A 17,283-nucleotide genomic window follows, 5' to 3' on the forward strand; every position below is an offset into this window, starting at 1 on the left:
GACTAAAGTTTTAAAGCTATGGTGCCAGATTCTTGCCCAGAGATAAGCCTTGCTTCCCGTGTCCATAGTTGCAGCTCTGGTCCCGGGACCACTGTATGAGTTAGAAGCAAAGGAAGTTGGGAGGATGTAGGGAAGAATTGTATACTCAGTTCGGTATCCCCTCCCCACCCCCTGTCCCCCACACTCCCCAGCGAAGCCGAAAACTCTGTCCAGTGAGGGATGTCCCTCGGCCCCGCTCATGTTGAGCGTGAATCCTTGCTCGTGAACGTGTGTGAGCCCTACATACCCTTGCCTCCTGCTTGACACAACCAAGGTTTCAGATGCCTGTTACAGTTCTCTGTGGAACCACTTCTCTGCAGGTGAAAATGTGTTGCTTGGCCTGCAGAAACGTATCTCGTCAGCGCAAATTGTTCCCGTATCTTCTGCTCTCCTCTCGCTCTCCACCGGCATCTTCTGCGTACACAAACCCACGTCCAGAAATAGTGTGTTGTCTGGACCATTAGTAGCCTCCCAGGCTACGACCTTCACCCAACTGGCCAGCTGTGGACAGTCTCTCCCATAACCTTCTACAACCTTGGTCTGTCTTACAGAGAAACATAAGGGTCCTCGGCAATTTTTTTGCCTCAGAGGGTGCAAGAGTCCCTGTCCACAATTATCCCATCTGTGCATTGCTGGCTCTCCCCCACCTCCACGCATGTCATGGATTCGCCTGCCACTTCCCACAGACACACTGGAATAGCCACCTGCTTGGCCCAGTCCCATTCCAGTCCTGGAAGCAGTTCTAATGATGAGCACTGGCGTGTCCTAGGCTAATCCCTCCCCTTCATTCCCATTGTGACTTCCACAGGGCCACGCCCAGTATTGGCACCCTTCAATCCCCAGCTTTCCACTGCCTCTCCCCATGACCATATTCTCAGGCTGTAACATTATAGACACGCAAGTTAGAGACCCAAACAGACAGAAATCACCGTGCAATCCGGCCACTCTACTAATTTGCTTTTACCATCCTTGAGCAGAGTAGATGTAGCTGCCCTCCTTAAACCAGTCAGCTCTTTGTTGGTCCGTAGAGATCTGTTTGTAGACCATGGCCCAAGCGACCGTGAAATCCTCGGGTGGTCCCAGAGCTGGCCTTCAGGGGAAAGAGGTACTCCGCTCATGAAGGCAGTGAGTGTCCTTTATATTCTCCTTAGCCTGTTCTTGTAGGAGCCATTTCCGATTTCCTGTGGAGCATCTGCTTGGCGCCCTCCCCACCAGAGCATTTCTCAGGCATCATCGGAGACATTATGGGTATAACAAGTTAAGGACCATCCTGTCCTTGACTCATGCAGGCAGTCTTTATTAATGCTCACAGCAAACTCATGATACTTCAGTGGAAATTTTCTAGTACCAAATCTTAGAGAAACTGGAATTCATCTTTCTTTGCCCTTCTCCATAACATTTTGTGTTGTATTTTAGGCAGATTGGTCGATGTGTGAGCATAGTGAGCCTCAGATCGCTTAAAAACTGCAGCCCAGGACTGCAGCAGAAGTTCAGAAGTGAAACCACCACAGAGGAGGAGCTGGTGGGGCTCATGAACAAGTTCGTGGAAGACACAAAGAACGGGGTGCACAGGAAGGAGGGCTGGCCTGATACTGCATATGGAGTGACAAAAATTGGTGTCACGGTCCTGTCCAGAATCCATGCCAGGAAACTGAGTGAGCAGAGGAGAGGGGACAAGATCCTCCTGAATGCCTGCTGCCCTGGGTGGGTGGGTGAGATCAGACATGGCCGGACCTAAAGGCTCTAAAAACCCAAAAGAAGGAGAGAGACCCTCATCTCCTTGCCCGTTTGCCCTCTGATGCTGAAGGGCCTCATGGGAAGTTTATTAAACAGAAAAAAGTTCAACAGTGGAGAGCTGAATTCACACCTCCATCCATGGGCCCCTCTGTGATACCCCCCTCCCTTGCCCAAAAGGACTCTTTCAATGTCAATAGTATCCCTATCCAAAGGGTGAAATATCCCTACTAGTATTTAATTTCGCTAGGTTGCTAATTCTATAGAGGATTCTTTCTCTTTTTATTTTTATTTTTATTTTTTTCAAACATGAAATTTATTGTCAAATTGCTTTCCATGCAACACCCAGTGCTCATCCCAACAGGTGTCCTCCTCCATAACCAATACCCACCCTCCCCCCTCCTACCCCCCATCAACCCTCAGTTTGTTCTCAGTTTTTAGAGTCTCTTATGTTTTGGCTCCCTCCCGTTCTAACCTCTTTTTTTTTTTCCTTTTTAAAAATTTTTTTCTGTGAAAAGGCAGAGACAAAAGAGATCAGTGAAATAGTGAACACCAGAAATGGATAAATGGTTCTTTATGAATGCCTGTGTGTATAGACTGTATATTCAAAACTTCCTGGAAAATCTAATACACCTAATTAGATCAAGAGAAGTTACATACAGTTTAGTTCAAGGGGAAGCAAACATAGAAAGGGACAAATAAGTGTTTTACATTTGCAGGACACGGAGTCCCTATAGGATCTACTCAGATCTGCTCTTATAGCTGAAAGAACCTAGAGCCAATGAGCATGGTTGGATGTGCCAGGCAGCATTTTTCACCAGCCTCTAGTATATCATGGGCAACACATCTGCTGTTGTCCATGTTCTAACATCCCTGTTCTAAAGGTGCCTCTACTCACTGATTACTTTTCACTCTTCACCAGGGATTTTCAGGCTTACCCAAATGAAAGGTGGTAGACCCAGAAAAGAAGGGTAGGGTCCTCATTTTAAAAGTGTTTCACATCAAAAGGGCTAATGATTTCCTCCCTGTGAACTTGTATTTCTACACTGACTGTGAGGAAACTCAATGTGTAGAGCAACACAGTAGAATCTCAATTGCTACTTTGGCAATCCATGACAAACATCTTCTTTCCGGGATACCATAAAAACAACACTATATACACATATGTACATACATATATATATGTATGTATGTACATATGTGTATATATATATATAACTGCTACAGGCTACAGTCTCCAAGACTTACGAACCATGTGATCATGACCTGTGCTGACCTTGGACACTTAACCGATATAGCCACCCAGGTGCCCTGAAAATTATTCTCTATAGAGAAATAAGCTGTTGCTCCCATTTATTCTCTTTAAATTATTCCATGGTTTTATTTCAAAAAGATATTACAGTATCCTCATCTCTAAGGAATTGAGCAAACGTTGGAAATCTGAACATTCTTCTTCAGATACTAACTTAAAGTAGTAGTTGGAAATACAGTCTTATTAACGCTACACTTAGCAAGGAAACCTTAAAGAAGGTGTTCTCAACACTCATTTAAGAAGGTACTGCTTTGCAACATCCTATAGCCTGAAAAGCTACTGAGGAATTTGGTGGCAAAAATCACAACAGTAAAGGTATCTCACTCACACACACACACTGTCTGACATATTGATTCTAGAGAGGATAGATGGGCGGACATTCTAGATGTAACGTGCTGGGCATTTTATATATGGTCCCCATTAAGAACATGGAGGAATAATGGATCTCAAGGTCACAAGCACATCTGGTTGCAGACGGAGGTCATGTGACATCCAAACTAGTGGATCTTCTCACTCCTCGAGGACCTCACATCATTTTCCCTACATCTCCCTTCTTCAAATGAAGCCTTACAAAGTAATGCCAGAGAAACAGAAAATAAGAGGACTGTGCTTGATCGGGCCAATATCTTCCTTATTACAGGGCCCAGGTATTTCATGGAAAACCACAGGAGGCACATTTTAAAACTTTGAAGTGTTTTCTAAAAATCTCTTGTCAGTCCAGAGGCTTAACAACTGGTCCTCTTGATATTAGAAAACATGAATCTTCCCGGGAATGTGATGAATGTTAAATCATCAAAGGTCATGAAAACCAGCTTGGAATTATAGACTCTGAATAGCCTTGAGAATCAAGTAATGCACTGGAACTTTGTGACCCCAGATGAGATGATGTCTAAAATATCCTGTGTTGTGTAGATCACTGTGGCTCTGCTTGAGATCAGTGAGGTTTGAAGAGTAGGAGACGGTGAGAGATTTCCTAACAATAAATTCCTGGTCACATACACAGTAATGGTTTGGATAAACTGTAAGCCCAACACACACCCTGGCCCGCACAGCACAAGAGTCCTTTCTTACCTAGGTTACCAGCTTTTCACAGTGACTGTGGCAAGGCAACCCTTTTACATACCACCTCACACACAGTGTCACACACTGTCACACACACAGGCTCTTTCTCAAACACTCACACTCACACATCACTCACTCCCATGCACTCATACACCCATAAAACAAGGACATAGGGATGGCCCATACACTTCTTTGTGCATAGACTGTATGCATTTCAGTTCACAGTCCTCACAATAACTCTTAAAAGCCACGAGTCCACGCTGGAGACAAAATGTTTGGATCAGAATCTCTGCTGTGTAAACTCTACAAATGCTTCCCATTCCTGTGTGTGTCCTGTTCTGAACTGTCAGACCAGAAGGGTCTACCATCTCTCCCAGTTCCAAGGAGAAGTCCCCTAACAGCCCCCCCTGTCCATTTGGGGATGTGCTCAGTGGGTGGGATATGCCTGGGAAGAGAGAATGGTTGTGGCATCCACATCTAGGAATTTCCACACAAAACCTTTTACTCCCCATCTGACTTCTCTCATATACCCCAGTAAGCATTCTCACAGGTGATTCTAAACTTCCTGAGATAAACAATACAGAATAGACAAGAGGTCATCACTCCATTACAAACAACCTACAGAAAATTAGCAGCGATTCTCCCTCTACTGACTATACTAAAGGTACATAAGAAAATGGTTCCAACCCCTGTGAGTAAATGCAGCTGCCTTTCTGGTATACCGGTTACCCAGTGTGGGTTCTTCTGCCCCCATCTTTTTTTATTTCAAACATTTCTATGTGTTGCAATTTTGATTCCTAAAACATATTTTATTTTTATTATTACACAGGCAGATAATATTTTTGAAAGTAAAATAAATATGATTAGTGGTCAGTAACAAAATCTGACAGGTGCTTATTAAACATCTGACAAATATTTTCCATTAAACTTACACTTAACATGCTGTAGATGAAAGGAAGGACTGGAATCACTGACCCCTTTCTAAAAAGTGTTCACCTTAGAAAATAGTTACATTACTAAGAGAGTTTCTTTAACTCATTTTAATTATCTCTAAACACCACTTCATGAGAGTCACAGGGTCATGCATTGTCTCTCCCAGTGAACTTATATGGCACTGCCATTCTGTCTTTCCAGGATATTGACATAAAACAGGGACAGTTTCCTAAATTTCTTGAAGCTCTTATCATTGGTACATTCTCATAACCTTTCTATTGGGCAAGAGATACTCATTTAAATACAAAAATAGTAAACTATTTATACATGTCAATAACAGCTCACTTTTATGAATATCTATATTTTTAAAAAGAATTAGTGACAACTGTGAAATTGGTTTAGACTTTTAACGGTTTTACTGAGATACAATTTACATATCATACACGTCACCCATTTCAAATATGCGATTCAGTGGAGTTTAGTATATGGACAGACTTGTGGAATGATCACCGCTTCAAGATTAGCATACGGTCATCACCCCGAGGAGAACCTGTGCCCTTAGCACCAGCCCTCTTTTCCTGCAATCCCACTATCTGAAGCAACCTCCAGTCTATTTTCTGTCTGAACATTTACTTTTCTGAACATCCTGTATAAAGAAAATCATATAATGAATAGTCACTTTTGTGACTGGCCACTTTCTTGTGGGTAACGTTACCAAGATTCATCCGTGTTGTAGCATTTCTTTTTATAGCACCTCTTTAACATGTCACTGTTCCACAGCCCCTTCCCATGACCATATTGCCTGGTAATTTCTCACTGCTCCCGTTGATGAAATCCCAACATAGAGAAAATAGCCATGCACATTAGCCCATGAGGTGATTTGTTTTTACCTGGTTACAACAGAGCAGCAGCCCACAAAACCATGCAGTCCGTCCTCCTACAAAAGGTAATCAATAAACTGATCAATTGCTTGTTTGTTATAGACAACCATTCATAGAGCACTGGCCATGGGACAATAAGATGTTAAGATGGTCTCAAAGGCGACCTGTGAAGAAAAGTGGTTCTCTACTCATAATTGCAGTGAGTGCCCCCTCACGTTCAGATGGCATGTTCCCATATAAATCACTCTCTTTTCTTTTGTTTTTAATTTATTTTTAGTTTTGAGACAGAGAGAGACAGAGCATGAGCAGGGGAGGGGCAGAGAGAGAGGGAGACACAGAATCCGAAGCAGGCTCCAGGCTCTGAGCTGTCAGCACAGAGCCCGACGCGGGGCTCGGACCCACGGACCATGAGTTCATGACACGAGCCAAAGTCAGCCGCTGAACCGACTAAGCCACCCAGGTGCCCCTCACTCTCTTTTCTTTATGGGACATCTGGGCACTGTGCTCTCCAGTAGATCATTTCTCTCACATCATCTGAGACATTACGAGTGTTACAAAGGTCAAAACTGTATCGTATCCTTCACTTATATAAGAAGACTACATTAACACTCTTAGCATACTGCTAATTGTCTCCCAAATGGACAAATGCAGGAATTTTGGTACTCATCATTCTCATGCATGTGATTCTATGTGACTATTTGTGTTGTATTTTAGGCAGAGTGGTCACTGTGTCTAACGTAACGAGCTTCATAGCTCTTAAGAACTGCAGCTCAGAACTGCAGAACTCCAGAAGTGAGACCATCACAGAGGAGGAGCTGGTGGGGCTCATGAACAAGTTCGTGGAAGACACAAAGAGTGGGGTACACAGGAAGGAGGGCCGGCCTGATACGAGGGCACTCACATATGGAGTGTCAAAGATGGGTGTCACCGTCCTGTCCAGAATCCATGCCGGGAAACTGAGTGAGCAGAGGAGGGGAGACAGGATCCTCCTGAATGCCTGCTCCCCTGGGTGGGTGAGAACAGACATGGGTGGACCTACAGCCATTAAAAGCCCAGAAGAAGGAGCAGAGACCCCCGTCTACTTGGCCCTTTTGCCCTCAGATGCTAAGGGGCCTCACGGGGAGTTTGTTATGGAGAAGAAAGTTGAACAATGGGGACCCCACCCTCAGTTCCCTCCATGGGACCCATTGTGATACTGCCATGATTTGACCAAAAGAACTCTTACACTGTGAACAATTTCCTTAAGCAAAAAGATGAATAAATAAAAGGAAGAATCAGTGTCCATACCGAATACTCACAATGAATTGGCTACTAATTCTGTGAAGTCTTTTGTGATTTCTTCTGTGATATATAAGGGGGAAAAATGAAATTGATGAAAATAATAAATGAACATCATAGATGAATAAACAGGTTAAGTAAATGTCCACGTGTGCAAATTGTTTCATGCCAACCAGCCCAAATTCTAACAGACCATAAGCTAGGTCAAGAGAAGGGACAGTTTAACTCAGGGGTTGGTAAACATTAGTGAATGAGCCAAATAGTGAATATTGTTGCCTTTGTACACCAATGGTCTCTGTTGGACCTACTCAAATCTGCCGTTCTAGCTTGAAAGTCAACAGAGACGACTTATAATCTCATGAATGGGGCTGGGTATCCCTAGCCAGCATACTTTATCAGCCTCTACTATGACATGGGCAACCCCACCACAGATAGACATTCACTGTGGTCTCGTTAAATATCAAAGTCATTGGAGGAAAAGGAGCTGCAAGGTGTGAAATGGGAGTGGGCACTAGAGGCATATCCATGACACAACCTGAGACAAGGGGGAAAAGGGAATATGCATTGGTATCAGTGCATATGAAAGAATTACTGTCAAATCTCCTCAAGGCTAATGTGCTATTCATGTAGGGATAAACGGTCACCAAGTGTGTAACATTAACACGGTTCAGCAAAGCCTCCACAGAAGATGAACATATAAGGAAAGTGAAATACTCATCACGGTTGGGGCTAGTTTGGTGGATACATGGGTGTCCGCAGTCCTATTCTTCCCACTTTTCTCTCTGAGAGCTTTCAAGACAAACATCTGGAAATAAAAAGGTCTTGGCTCTGCTGCCTTACGCGACGACCTTGAGCAAAACCCTGCCTGTTGCTGTCTGTCAATCTCCTCAAGCGTACAATTCAGGGGAACTCATAGGATTGCCGAGAAGAGTAAAGGCACTAATACAGGTGAGCGGGCTGCAAACAAGGGCGGTGCAAAGTGCCCTCCGTAGGCGTCCCCGGACTGGGGCCGGACACCTCCAGGGCCCAGAGGGGAGCTTCTTACTGCCCCACACCCAGCCTGGCTCCCGGGGGGCCTCCCACCACCTCCCACCCCTCACAGAAGCATCCATGTTGTACAGACTTCCTCCCCTCATGATTATTTTTCAGTCTTCACCAGGGGTTTCAGGCTGACAGAAATGAGAACTGATGGGCCCTGCAAGGAAGTGTTGGGTCCACACTTTAAAAGTCTTTCCCTTCAGAAGGGCTATGATTTTCTCTCTGTTATTTGGCTTTTCTAAACTGACCCACGATGAATAACAAATTCTAGGACAAAACAGTAGCATGTCAACTACTGGGTTGGAAATGTACCCCAGTATCACAGAGATCTTTTTTCCTTGATGCTTTAAAAATAACACCTATTTGTATATAACCCTTAGCAACTGTGACCTTGGACAAACATAAGAAATAGGCAGTATAGGCAAACAGGAGATTATGTAACCATTAGATCAAACATTCCAAGCAACTCCTTGGCTTACACTCCACGGTAAGTGTTCATAAACATTCCCTTCCACTTGGGGCCCACTGGGAATCACACAGAGGGAGGAGCCCTGCTCACACCCCAGTCTCAGCACAGGACCTAATTCTCTGTTTCTCCCTCTTGAGATTCTCCTAAAAGAGCAAAGGGGACAGTGTCCTCAGACCAAAGGGGACTGCGTCCTCAGAGGCAGTTCCCCTGTGCAAGCAACTTCACTGCATCTTGGAAGAAAGCAACCTTTCTCATTCTGCAAAGCAAGAAGGACAGGGGATATTGTCCCAAGACAATATACATACTCCTTCTTTACTTTTGAGGTTTTCCGAAAATAATTTTAACTCGCCTACCATGAATCACTAGCCCCCTATTAACCCAAAGCCAACCACCTTAGTTTGGGGAGCCCATCAGTCGACCTCAAACCATTGCTTGGTTCACAGGTAGCATCCTAAGAGGACACAGTCCTGGTTGGGCTCAAGGTGCAGCCCCATGAAGTACGGATTTGACACAGCGCCATCAGGAAAACTTCTGGCGCTCTGGCCCCTCCTTTCATGGAAGGACAGGGGTGGGGCTTTGGCTCTAGGAGTCACAGCACTGGAACCAAGAACATAGTTCTATTGGCATCTCTGACTCTGGCCAGGTCTCCGCACCACTAGCCCTCGGTGTGGCCCACAGCACCATCGGCTCCACACACAGGGCCTCGCTCGCGTTCCCCACAGCTATGTGTTCACACACCCGCGTGGCCCTGGTGACCGGGGCCAACAAGGGCATCGGCTTGGCCATCGCACGTGACCTGTGCCGGCAGTTCTCCGGGGACGTGGTGCTCACGGCACGGGACGAGGCGCGGGGACGGGCGGCCATGCAGCAGCTCCAGGGCGAGGGCCTGAGTCCGCGCTTCCACCTGCTGGACGTCGATGACCTGCAGAGCATCCGCGCCCTGCGTGACTTCCTGCGCAAGGAGTACGGGGGCCTGGACGTGCTGGTCAACAACGCGGGCATTGCCCTTGATAGTAAGAACGTGGGAACTCTTAGGCCAGGAGACCTCCCTTAGGGGACCAGCCAGGGTGGGTTTGGGGCTGGTGTCTCAACTGCTGCTCTGGGGTCCAGAGCTCTGAGGGGATCTAGAACGGCCTCCCTAGGGAAGAAGATGGACTGGAGACACAGGGAGAGCAGGACCCTCCAGCAGTTGCAAGCATTTCCAGCCAGAGGACCTTCACACTGGCGTGGATCAGATTCTCAGGGACCTCACCCAGGTTTCTCCAAGTTCCTTTCTGATTGGGTCTGAGTCATTTGGTAAATATTAACCTATTTTGCAATAAACAACATATTGTAAACAAAGGTACACAGAAAACCCATTGTGCACCCTTCCCTTAGCATCCCCAAGTGGTGCCAAGTTACAAAGCTACACGGCATCAGCCAGCCAGATAATTCACACCGGGACAATAGTGTTACCTAACACAGAAATGGCTGAGAATTCACATTTGCAGATGAAAAAAAAAAAATGCTATCGTCACTTCATGGAATATTCTCAGGAGGCAACTGCTTACTGACCTATTCTCCTTCTTCCTTACCAGTTGATGATCACACACCCTTACACATTAAAGCGGAATTGACAATGAAAACAAACTTCTTTGGTACTCGAAACGTGTGCACAGAACTGCTGCCTCTAATGAAACCCCAAGGTAGGTGTGATCAGGGGCCCAAGCAGTGCCATTTCTGGAATGATCTGGCTCTTGCCTCTCTAACCTTATCTAAGGGCCCTGCTCCCTCTCGCTTCTCAGCCACACCCACTTCACTGCTGTGTCCCCACCACACGGGTGCCCTTCTCCTCAGGACTCTGTACACGCGTGTCCAGCAGCGAGCAGTGCCTTCTGTCCTGCTGGCCTTTCACAACTGGCTCTTTCTTCTCCTTCACATCTTCATTTCAAATTCTCCTCACAAAGGCCTTTCCTGCCTCTGTACCCCTCACAGGTGCACTTCCCTGGGAATTCCTTCCTGGACCCTTTCTCTTCCTTCTGCCTTCCTCTGAGTGATTTTATTCAGGCTAGTGGACTCTTCACCATCCAAACTTCTCAGGCTCCCCTAAAAGCTGTCACCTGCCTAGTACATTCCCTAGAGCATTCTCTTCCTACCTCTCCTTCTCCTCAGGATGCCCTCCCTTCCCTCCTCAGATCCGACCCCTCCAGCTGCCCACCCAACCCCCCACCTAAACATCTCAAATGTGTCCAGATGACACCTGTGATTCCCCAATATCATCCTGGTCATGGACCACTCCATCCACCCACCATGAAAAATGAGGTCACCATGCCCACCTCCTGATTATCACTGACCAGGTCCCTAACAGTTGTCCTATAGATTTTGTCCCCCAAGCTTCCAACTTGGGGGAAAGCTTCCAGCTTTCTCCATCCCAACTCTCCAACAGAGACTCGGCTGTCATTTCTGGACAATTGAAACCTTCCTAAGAGATGCTGCTTCTTCTGTCTTTTCCTTTCTGGTTATTCTCTGTACTCCCTGAGTGCTCACTTTCTCGCAAAAGCCCTTCAAGAGCAAAGTCCAATCCTGAGCACAACTCGTAGCGATCTCTGTCGTCAGACCTGCCAAAGTCCAGGCCCATCAACCTCCCTTCACCTTGATCATTGTTTGCACAAACAAACTGCCACAATTCCTTGGCTGTAAACTACTGCAATATTTACCCCCACGTTAATGTGATGGGGAAACCACCACCCATTCAGTACACTGACTAAATAAGCCGACACTTTTAGAAAGATTAGGGTGTCTGGCTTGAATGAGTACATGCGTGTACAGTTTACCCTCAGTTCTGCCTCCATTGCCTCTTCATTCCTGGAAACTTCCATCACTTCTTCTACCACTGGCTTCTCTGGCCCCCAAAGGGCAGCTCTCAAATGTCCCCCGACTCCTTTACTCACCACAGCGTTGATGTTGGGCGAGTCCCGTGTGCCAGCATCACACATCCTACACGTATTCCACTTAAAAGGCAAAAATCATACTCTGGCTGATTGTTTTCTCACTTACTAAGCAGTGTGGGTGCCTGCTGTGTATTAGGCCTCAGGCCAGAATGAGGAATGAGTGTTCTTCTGCATTTGCTAAGGCAGGCTCTAATCAAATATTGATCTTGCCTCAGGAAAACTAGGCTCAGGGACATGGAAATGCAAGCTATATTCCCAGTGTAAGACCAGGGTTCCCTTGCCTTTGGAAATAAGAGAGTTCTTCCATTATTTGAGGGGATGGCAGCCACAGTGGTTCATGTTATCAGAACATTACCCCTTTGGGGAGACTATCTGGGAGAAGTCCTAGCTAGGGCAGCCAAAGGAAATGCTGTCCTTCCTCCCCCATACTTCAGAAACCAGGATACAAAGAACAACCTCCAAGGACATCCACCAGTCCTCTGTGGGTCAGAACAAATGCAAAAGGCCAACGTGTGCTCTGTTTGTAGGTGTGTAAGGACAAACCAAAAGACATAATTGTGACTTTAAGGATATTGAAAGATAGTAAATGTTGATTTTTCTTATTTTTTTAACCAACTGAATCATCCAGGCACCCCTATTCTTACATTTTTTTCAGATTATTTATTTATTTATTTATTTATTTATTTATTTATTTATTTATTATTTCTTTTGAGAGAGAGAGAGGAAGAGAGAGAGCCAGTAGGGAGAGGCAGAGAGAGCAGGAGAGAGAGAGAAGCCAGCCCCATGCTTTCATTGCAGAGCCCAAAGGAGCCTTGAACTCATGAGCCAAGAGATCATGACCTGAGCAAAATTAAGAGTTGACGCTTAACCAACTGAGCCACTCAGGGACTCCAATTCTTCTTATATTTTAATCCTCTTTTCAATAACAGTTTTAGTTAAACCATTTAGGCAGAAAATGAAGATAAGAACTTAAAACAACCAGGTGCCTATCACCAGTCTTAACCATGCAATTAGTGTCAAAGTCATATAAATCCCTTCCCACATTCCATATCATTTCACTCTCATTCCACCAAAATTCCTATTCCTGAATTTGAAAGATATTCTCTTTAAAAGGATAAGCTGTTGTTATTCTTTCACTCTTTAAATTATACTCTACATTTATTTCAAAAAGATATTAAGGTATAATCATCTCTAAGGAATTGAACAAACATTGGAAAGCTGAGCACTCTTGCTCATCAGATATAAGCTTAAAATACTAGGCAATAATATGGTCTTATTAAGGCTACTGTTAGCAAAGAAACCTTACAGAAGTTGTTCTCAACCTTTCTTTGAGAAGCTACTGCTTTGCAATATCCTGTAGTCTTAAAAACCACTAGAGAAATTTGGAGAGAAAGTTACAATAGCAAATGTATCTCACTCACACTCACTCTGACATATTGATTCTAGAAAGGATAGGTGGCTGGACATTTCTAGGTGTGATGTGCTAGGCATTTTATATATGGTCCCCATTAAGAACCTGGAGGAATAATGGATTTCAAGGTCACAAGCACAGCTGGCTGAAGACCAAGGTCATGTGACATCCAAACTAGTGGTTCTTCCCACTACTCAAGGTCCTCAAATCATTTTCCCTACATATCCCTTCTTCAAATGAAGCCTTACCCAGTAATGCAAGGCAAGGGAAACAGAAAATGAAAGGACTCTGTTCTATTGGGCCAAGGCCTTCCTTATAGCAAGACCCCCAGGTACCTCAGGGAAAACCACAGGAGGCACATTTCAAAACTTGAAGTGTTTTCTGAAAAACCCTTATCAGTCAAGACACTAAAGAACTGGTCCTCTTGATATTAGAAAACATGGATCTTCCAGGGAATGTGACAAATGTTAAATCATCAAAGGTCATGAGAACCAGCTTGGGCTTACAGATTCTGAATAGCCTTGAGAGTCAAATGCTGCCCTTGAAGTTTGTGACCCCAGATGAGATGATGTCTAAAATACCTTGTGTTGTGGAGATCACTGTGGCTGTGCTTTCGGACACTGAAGTTTGGAGAGGGAGAGATGTTCCTAAATAGATCCCTGGCCACATACAGAGTAATGGCCTGGATAGACTATAAGCCTGAGACACACGCCAGCCCCACCAGAACAAGAGCCCTTTCGTATCTGGGTGACATGCTTTCACACTGATTGTGACGGGGCAATTCCTTTACACGCTGCCTCATACAGGTCACACACTTACAGTCACACATCCAGTCTCTTTCGCACACACTCACATGCAGACATACGACACACTCAAATGCACTCACACACCCTTATCACAAGGTCTTATGGATGGTCCATAAACTTCTTTTCTTTTACGTTTACTTACTTATATTTGACAGAGAGGGCACGAGTGAGGGAGGGGCAGAGAGCGAGAATGAGCATCCCAAGCAGGCTCCAAACTGTCAGCACGGAGCCCAACGTGGGGCTCCAACCCACGAACCGTGAGATCATGACCTGAGTTGAAATTAAGAATCAGTTGCTTAACTGACTAAGCCATCCAGGCACCCCACCCTTAAACTTCGTAGCACACGGGCTGCGTGCATTCCAGCTCAGAGTCCTCAAAATGACACATGAAAGCCATGAGTCTATTCTGGAGACTAAATGTTTGGATCAGACTCTTGGCTGTATAAACTCCATAAGTACTTCCTATTCCTGCACTTGTGTTTCCTGTCCTGAGCTGTCACACCAGAAGGGTCTACCATCTCACCCAGCTCTGGCTGACAGCCAGCCTGCCACTTGCAGATGTGGTCAGTGCAGGGGACAGGCCTGGGTTGAGGGAATGGTTGCAGCATCTACTATGAGGAATTTACCTACAAAACCTTTTACTCCCTGTCAGGCTTCCCTCATATACACAGCTGATGTACCATTTTCACACCTGATACTGGACTTCCTGAGAGGGACAACACAGAATAGACAAGAGGGCAACAGCCTACAGACAGTTAGTAGAGTTTCTCCATTACTGACTATACTAAAGGTACAGAAGAAAATGGCTCCAAGCCCCTATGAGTAATGTTGCTGTCTTTCAGGTATACCAGTTACCCAGGGTGGGTTCCTCTGCCCCTGTCTTATTTCATACACTTCTGTGTTTTGCAAATTTGAATCATTAATGTGTATTGTTTTTATTGTGAGACGGGCGGATGATATTTTTGAAAATACAATAAATCTAATTATTGGTCTGTAATAAAACCTGAGAGGTGCTTACTAAAACATTTGACAAATAAGTTCCATTAAACTGACACTTAACATGTTGTAGATGAAAGGAAGGACTGGAATAACTGACCCCTTTCTAAAAGGTGTTTATGCTCTTTCCATAATTTGGCTATTGCTGAAAGTGCTGCTACAAACATTGGGGTACATGTGCCCCTATGCATCAGCACTCCTGTATCCCTCGGGTGAATTCCTAGCAGTGCTATTGCTGGGTCAATGGATAAAGAAGATGTGGTTTATATATATAATGGAATACTACTTGGCAATGAGAAAGAATGAAATCTAGCCATTTGTAGCAATATGGGTGGAACTAGAGGGTATTATGCTAAGTGAAATAAGCCAGGCAGAGAAAGACAGATACCATATATTTTCACTCATATGTGGATCTTGAGAAACTTAACAGAAGACCATGGGGGAGCAGAAGGGGAAAAAAAAGTAACAGAGAGGGAGGGAGGCAAACCATAAGAGACTCTTAAGGACTGAGAACTAAGGGTAGATGGGGGGGTGAGGGAGAGGGGAAAGTGGGTGATGGGCAGAGAGGAGGGCTATAGTGTCATGCATTCTCTTTTTCAAGAAACTTGTATGGCACCGCCATTCCTTAGTGGGATGGAGCTCAGAGTTAACTGACTATGACTGTTCTTCCTGAATATTTTCATAAAACAGGGACAGTTTGCTAATTTTAGTGAAGCTCTTATTGTTCATAAATTCTCATAACCTTTCTATTAGGCTAAAGATACTCATGTAAATAGAAAAATAGTAAACTATTTATACATGTCAATATAAGTTCACTTTTATGAATATTGACTATGTTTTTGAAAAAGAATTAGTGAGAACTGTGAGATTAACACTTTTAACAGATTTACAGAGATACAATTCACACATCCCACACTTCACCCATTTCAGGTATGCAATTCAGTGGAGTTTAGTAAATGGACAGAGGTGTGGAGCAATCACCACTTCAAGATTAGCACACTGTCATCACCCCAAGGACAACCTGTGCCCTTAGCACCAGCCCTCTGGTCTCACATTCCCACTGTCCTAGCAACCTCCAATCTATTTTCTGTCTGAACATTTACTTTCCTGGACATCCCATATATAGAGAATCATATAATGAGTAGTCCTTTGTGACTGACCACTTTCTTTTGGGTAATGTTATCAAGATTCATCCATGTAGTAGCATTTCTTTTTATAGCATCTCTTTAACATGTGACTTTTCCATCGCCCCTTCCCGTGACCATATTGCCTGGTGTTTCCTCACTGCTCCCGAGTTGATGAAATCCCAACATAGAGGAAACAGCCACGCACATTAGCCCATGAGGTGATTTGGTTTTGCCTGGTTACAGCAGAGCAACAGCCCACACCATGCAGTTTTTCTCCTTCAAAAGGTCATCATTAAACTGATCAGTTGTTTGTTGGTTGATAGACACTTGTTCATAGAGCACTGGCCATGGGACCGTAAGATGTTAACATGATCTCAAAGGTGACCTGTGAAGAAAAGTGGTTCTCTACTCACGATTGCAGTCAGTGCCTCCTTACCTTCAGAGAGCACGTTCCTATATAAATCACTCTCTCCTCTAAATGGGACACCTGAGCACTGCACTCCCCATTAGATCATTTCTCTGATATCATCTGAGACATTATGACTGTTACAAGGTTCAAGACTGTATCGTGTCCATCACCTATATAAGAAGACTACATTAACACTCCTAGGAAACTGGTAATTGTCTCCCAAATGGACAAATGCAGGAATTTTGGTACTCACCATTCTCGTGCATGCAATTCTATGTGACTATTTGTGTTGTATTTTAGGCAGAGTGGTCAATGTGTCTAGCATAATGAGCTTGGTAGCTCTTAAGAACTGCGGCCCAGAACTGCAGCAGAAGTTCAGAAGTGAAACCATCACAGAGGAGGAGCTGGTGGGGCTCATGAACAAGTTTGTGGAAGACGTAAAGAACAGAGTGCACCAAAACGAGGGCTGGCCTGATATGCAAATGCTTACATATGGAGTGTCAAAGATGGGTGTCACCGTCCTGTCCAGAATCTATGCCAGGAAACTGAGTGAGCAGAGGAGGGGAGACAGGATCCTCCTGAATGCCTGCTCCCCTGGGTGGGTGAGAACAGACATGGGTGGACCAAAAGCCCTTAAAAGCCCAGAAGAAGGAGCAGAGACTCCCGTCTACTTGGCCCTTTTGCCCCCGGATGCCAAGGAGCCTCACGGGGAGATTGTTATGGAGAAGAAAGTTGAACAATGGGGACCCCACTTTCAGTTCCCTTCATGGCTCCTGATATGATACAGTCATGATTTGACCAAACAGATTACACTGTCTACAATGTCCTTATCCACGTCAAGTACTCACATTGAATTGG

The 17,283-nt window shown here is 44.9% G+C and overlaps 1 protein-coding gene and 1 pseudogene across 1 annotated transcript; both read left to right on the plus strand.

Annotated features, from left to right (window-relative positions):
- Positions 1-7,154, plus strand: part of LOC124527314 (carbonyl reductase [NADPH] 1-like) — a 35,651-nt pseudogene extending 28,497 nt beyond the window's left edge.
- A 2,316-nt stretch (positions 7,155-9,470) lies between these two features.
- On the plus strand, positions 9,471-17,207 carry LOC124526872 (carbonyl reductase [NADPH] 1-like). Its single transcript, XM_047100059.1, has 3 exons — positions 9,471-9,759; positions 10,324-10,431; positions 16,726-17,207. The coding sequence occupies exons 1-3, from the start codon at positions 9,471-9,473 to the stop codon at positions 17,205-17,207; spliced, it is 879 nt and encodes a 292-aa protein (XP_046956015.1).
- Positions 17,208-17,283: the final 76 nt, after the last annotated feature.

Source organism: Lynx rufus, unplaced genomic scaffold (assembly GCF_022079265.1).
Source record: "Lynx rufus isolate CCGP_SWC_20201006 ecotype Redwood Valley unplaced genomic scaffold, mLynRuf1.p SCAF_5, whole genome shotgun sequence".
In the NCBI taxonomy this organism is placed as follows: domain Eukaryota; kingdom Metazoa; phylum Chordata; class Mammalia; order Carnivora; family Felidae; genus Lynx; species Lynx rufus.

Coding starts and splice junctions, on each gene's coding strand:
- LOC124526872 (XM_047100059.1), top strand. CDS start 9,471: ATGTGTTCACACACCCGCGTGGCCCTGGTGACCGGGGCCAACAAGGGC. Junction 9,760..10,323: donor CGCGGGCATTGCCCTTGATA/GTAAGAACGTGG, acceptor CTTCCTTACCAG/TTGATGATCACACACCCTTA. Junction 10,432..16,725: donor GCCTCTAATGAAACCCCAAG/GTAGGTGTGATC, acceptor GTTGTATTTTAG/GCAGAGTGGTCAATGTGTCT.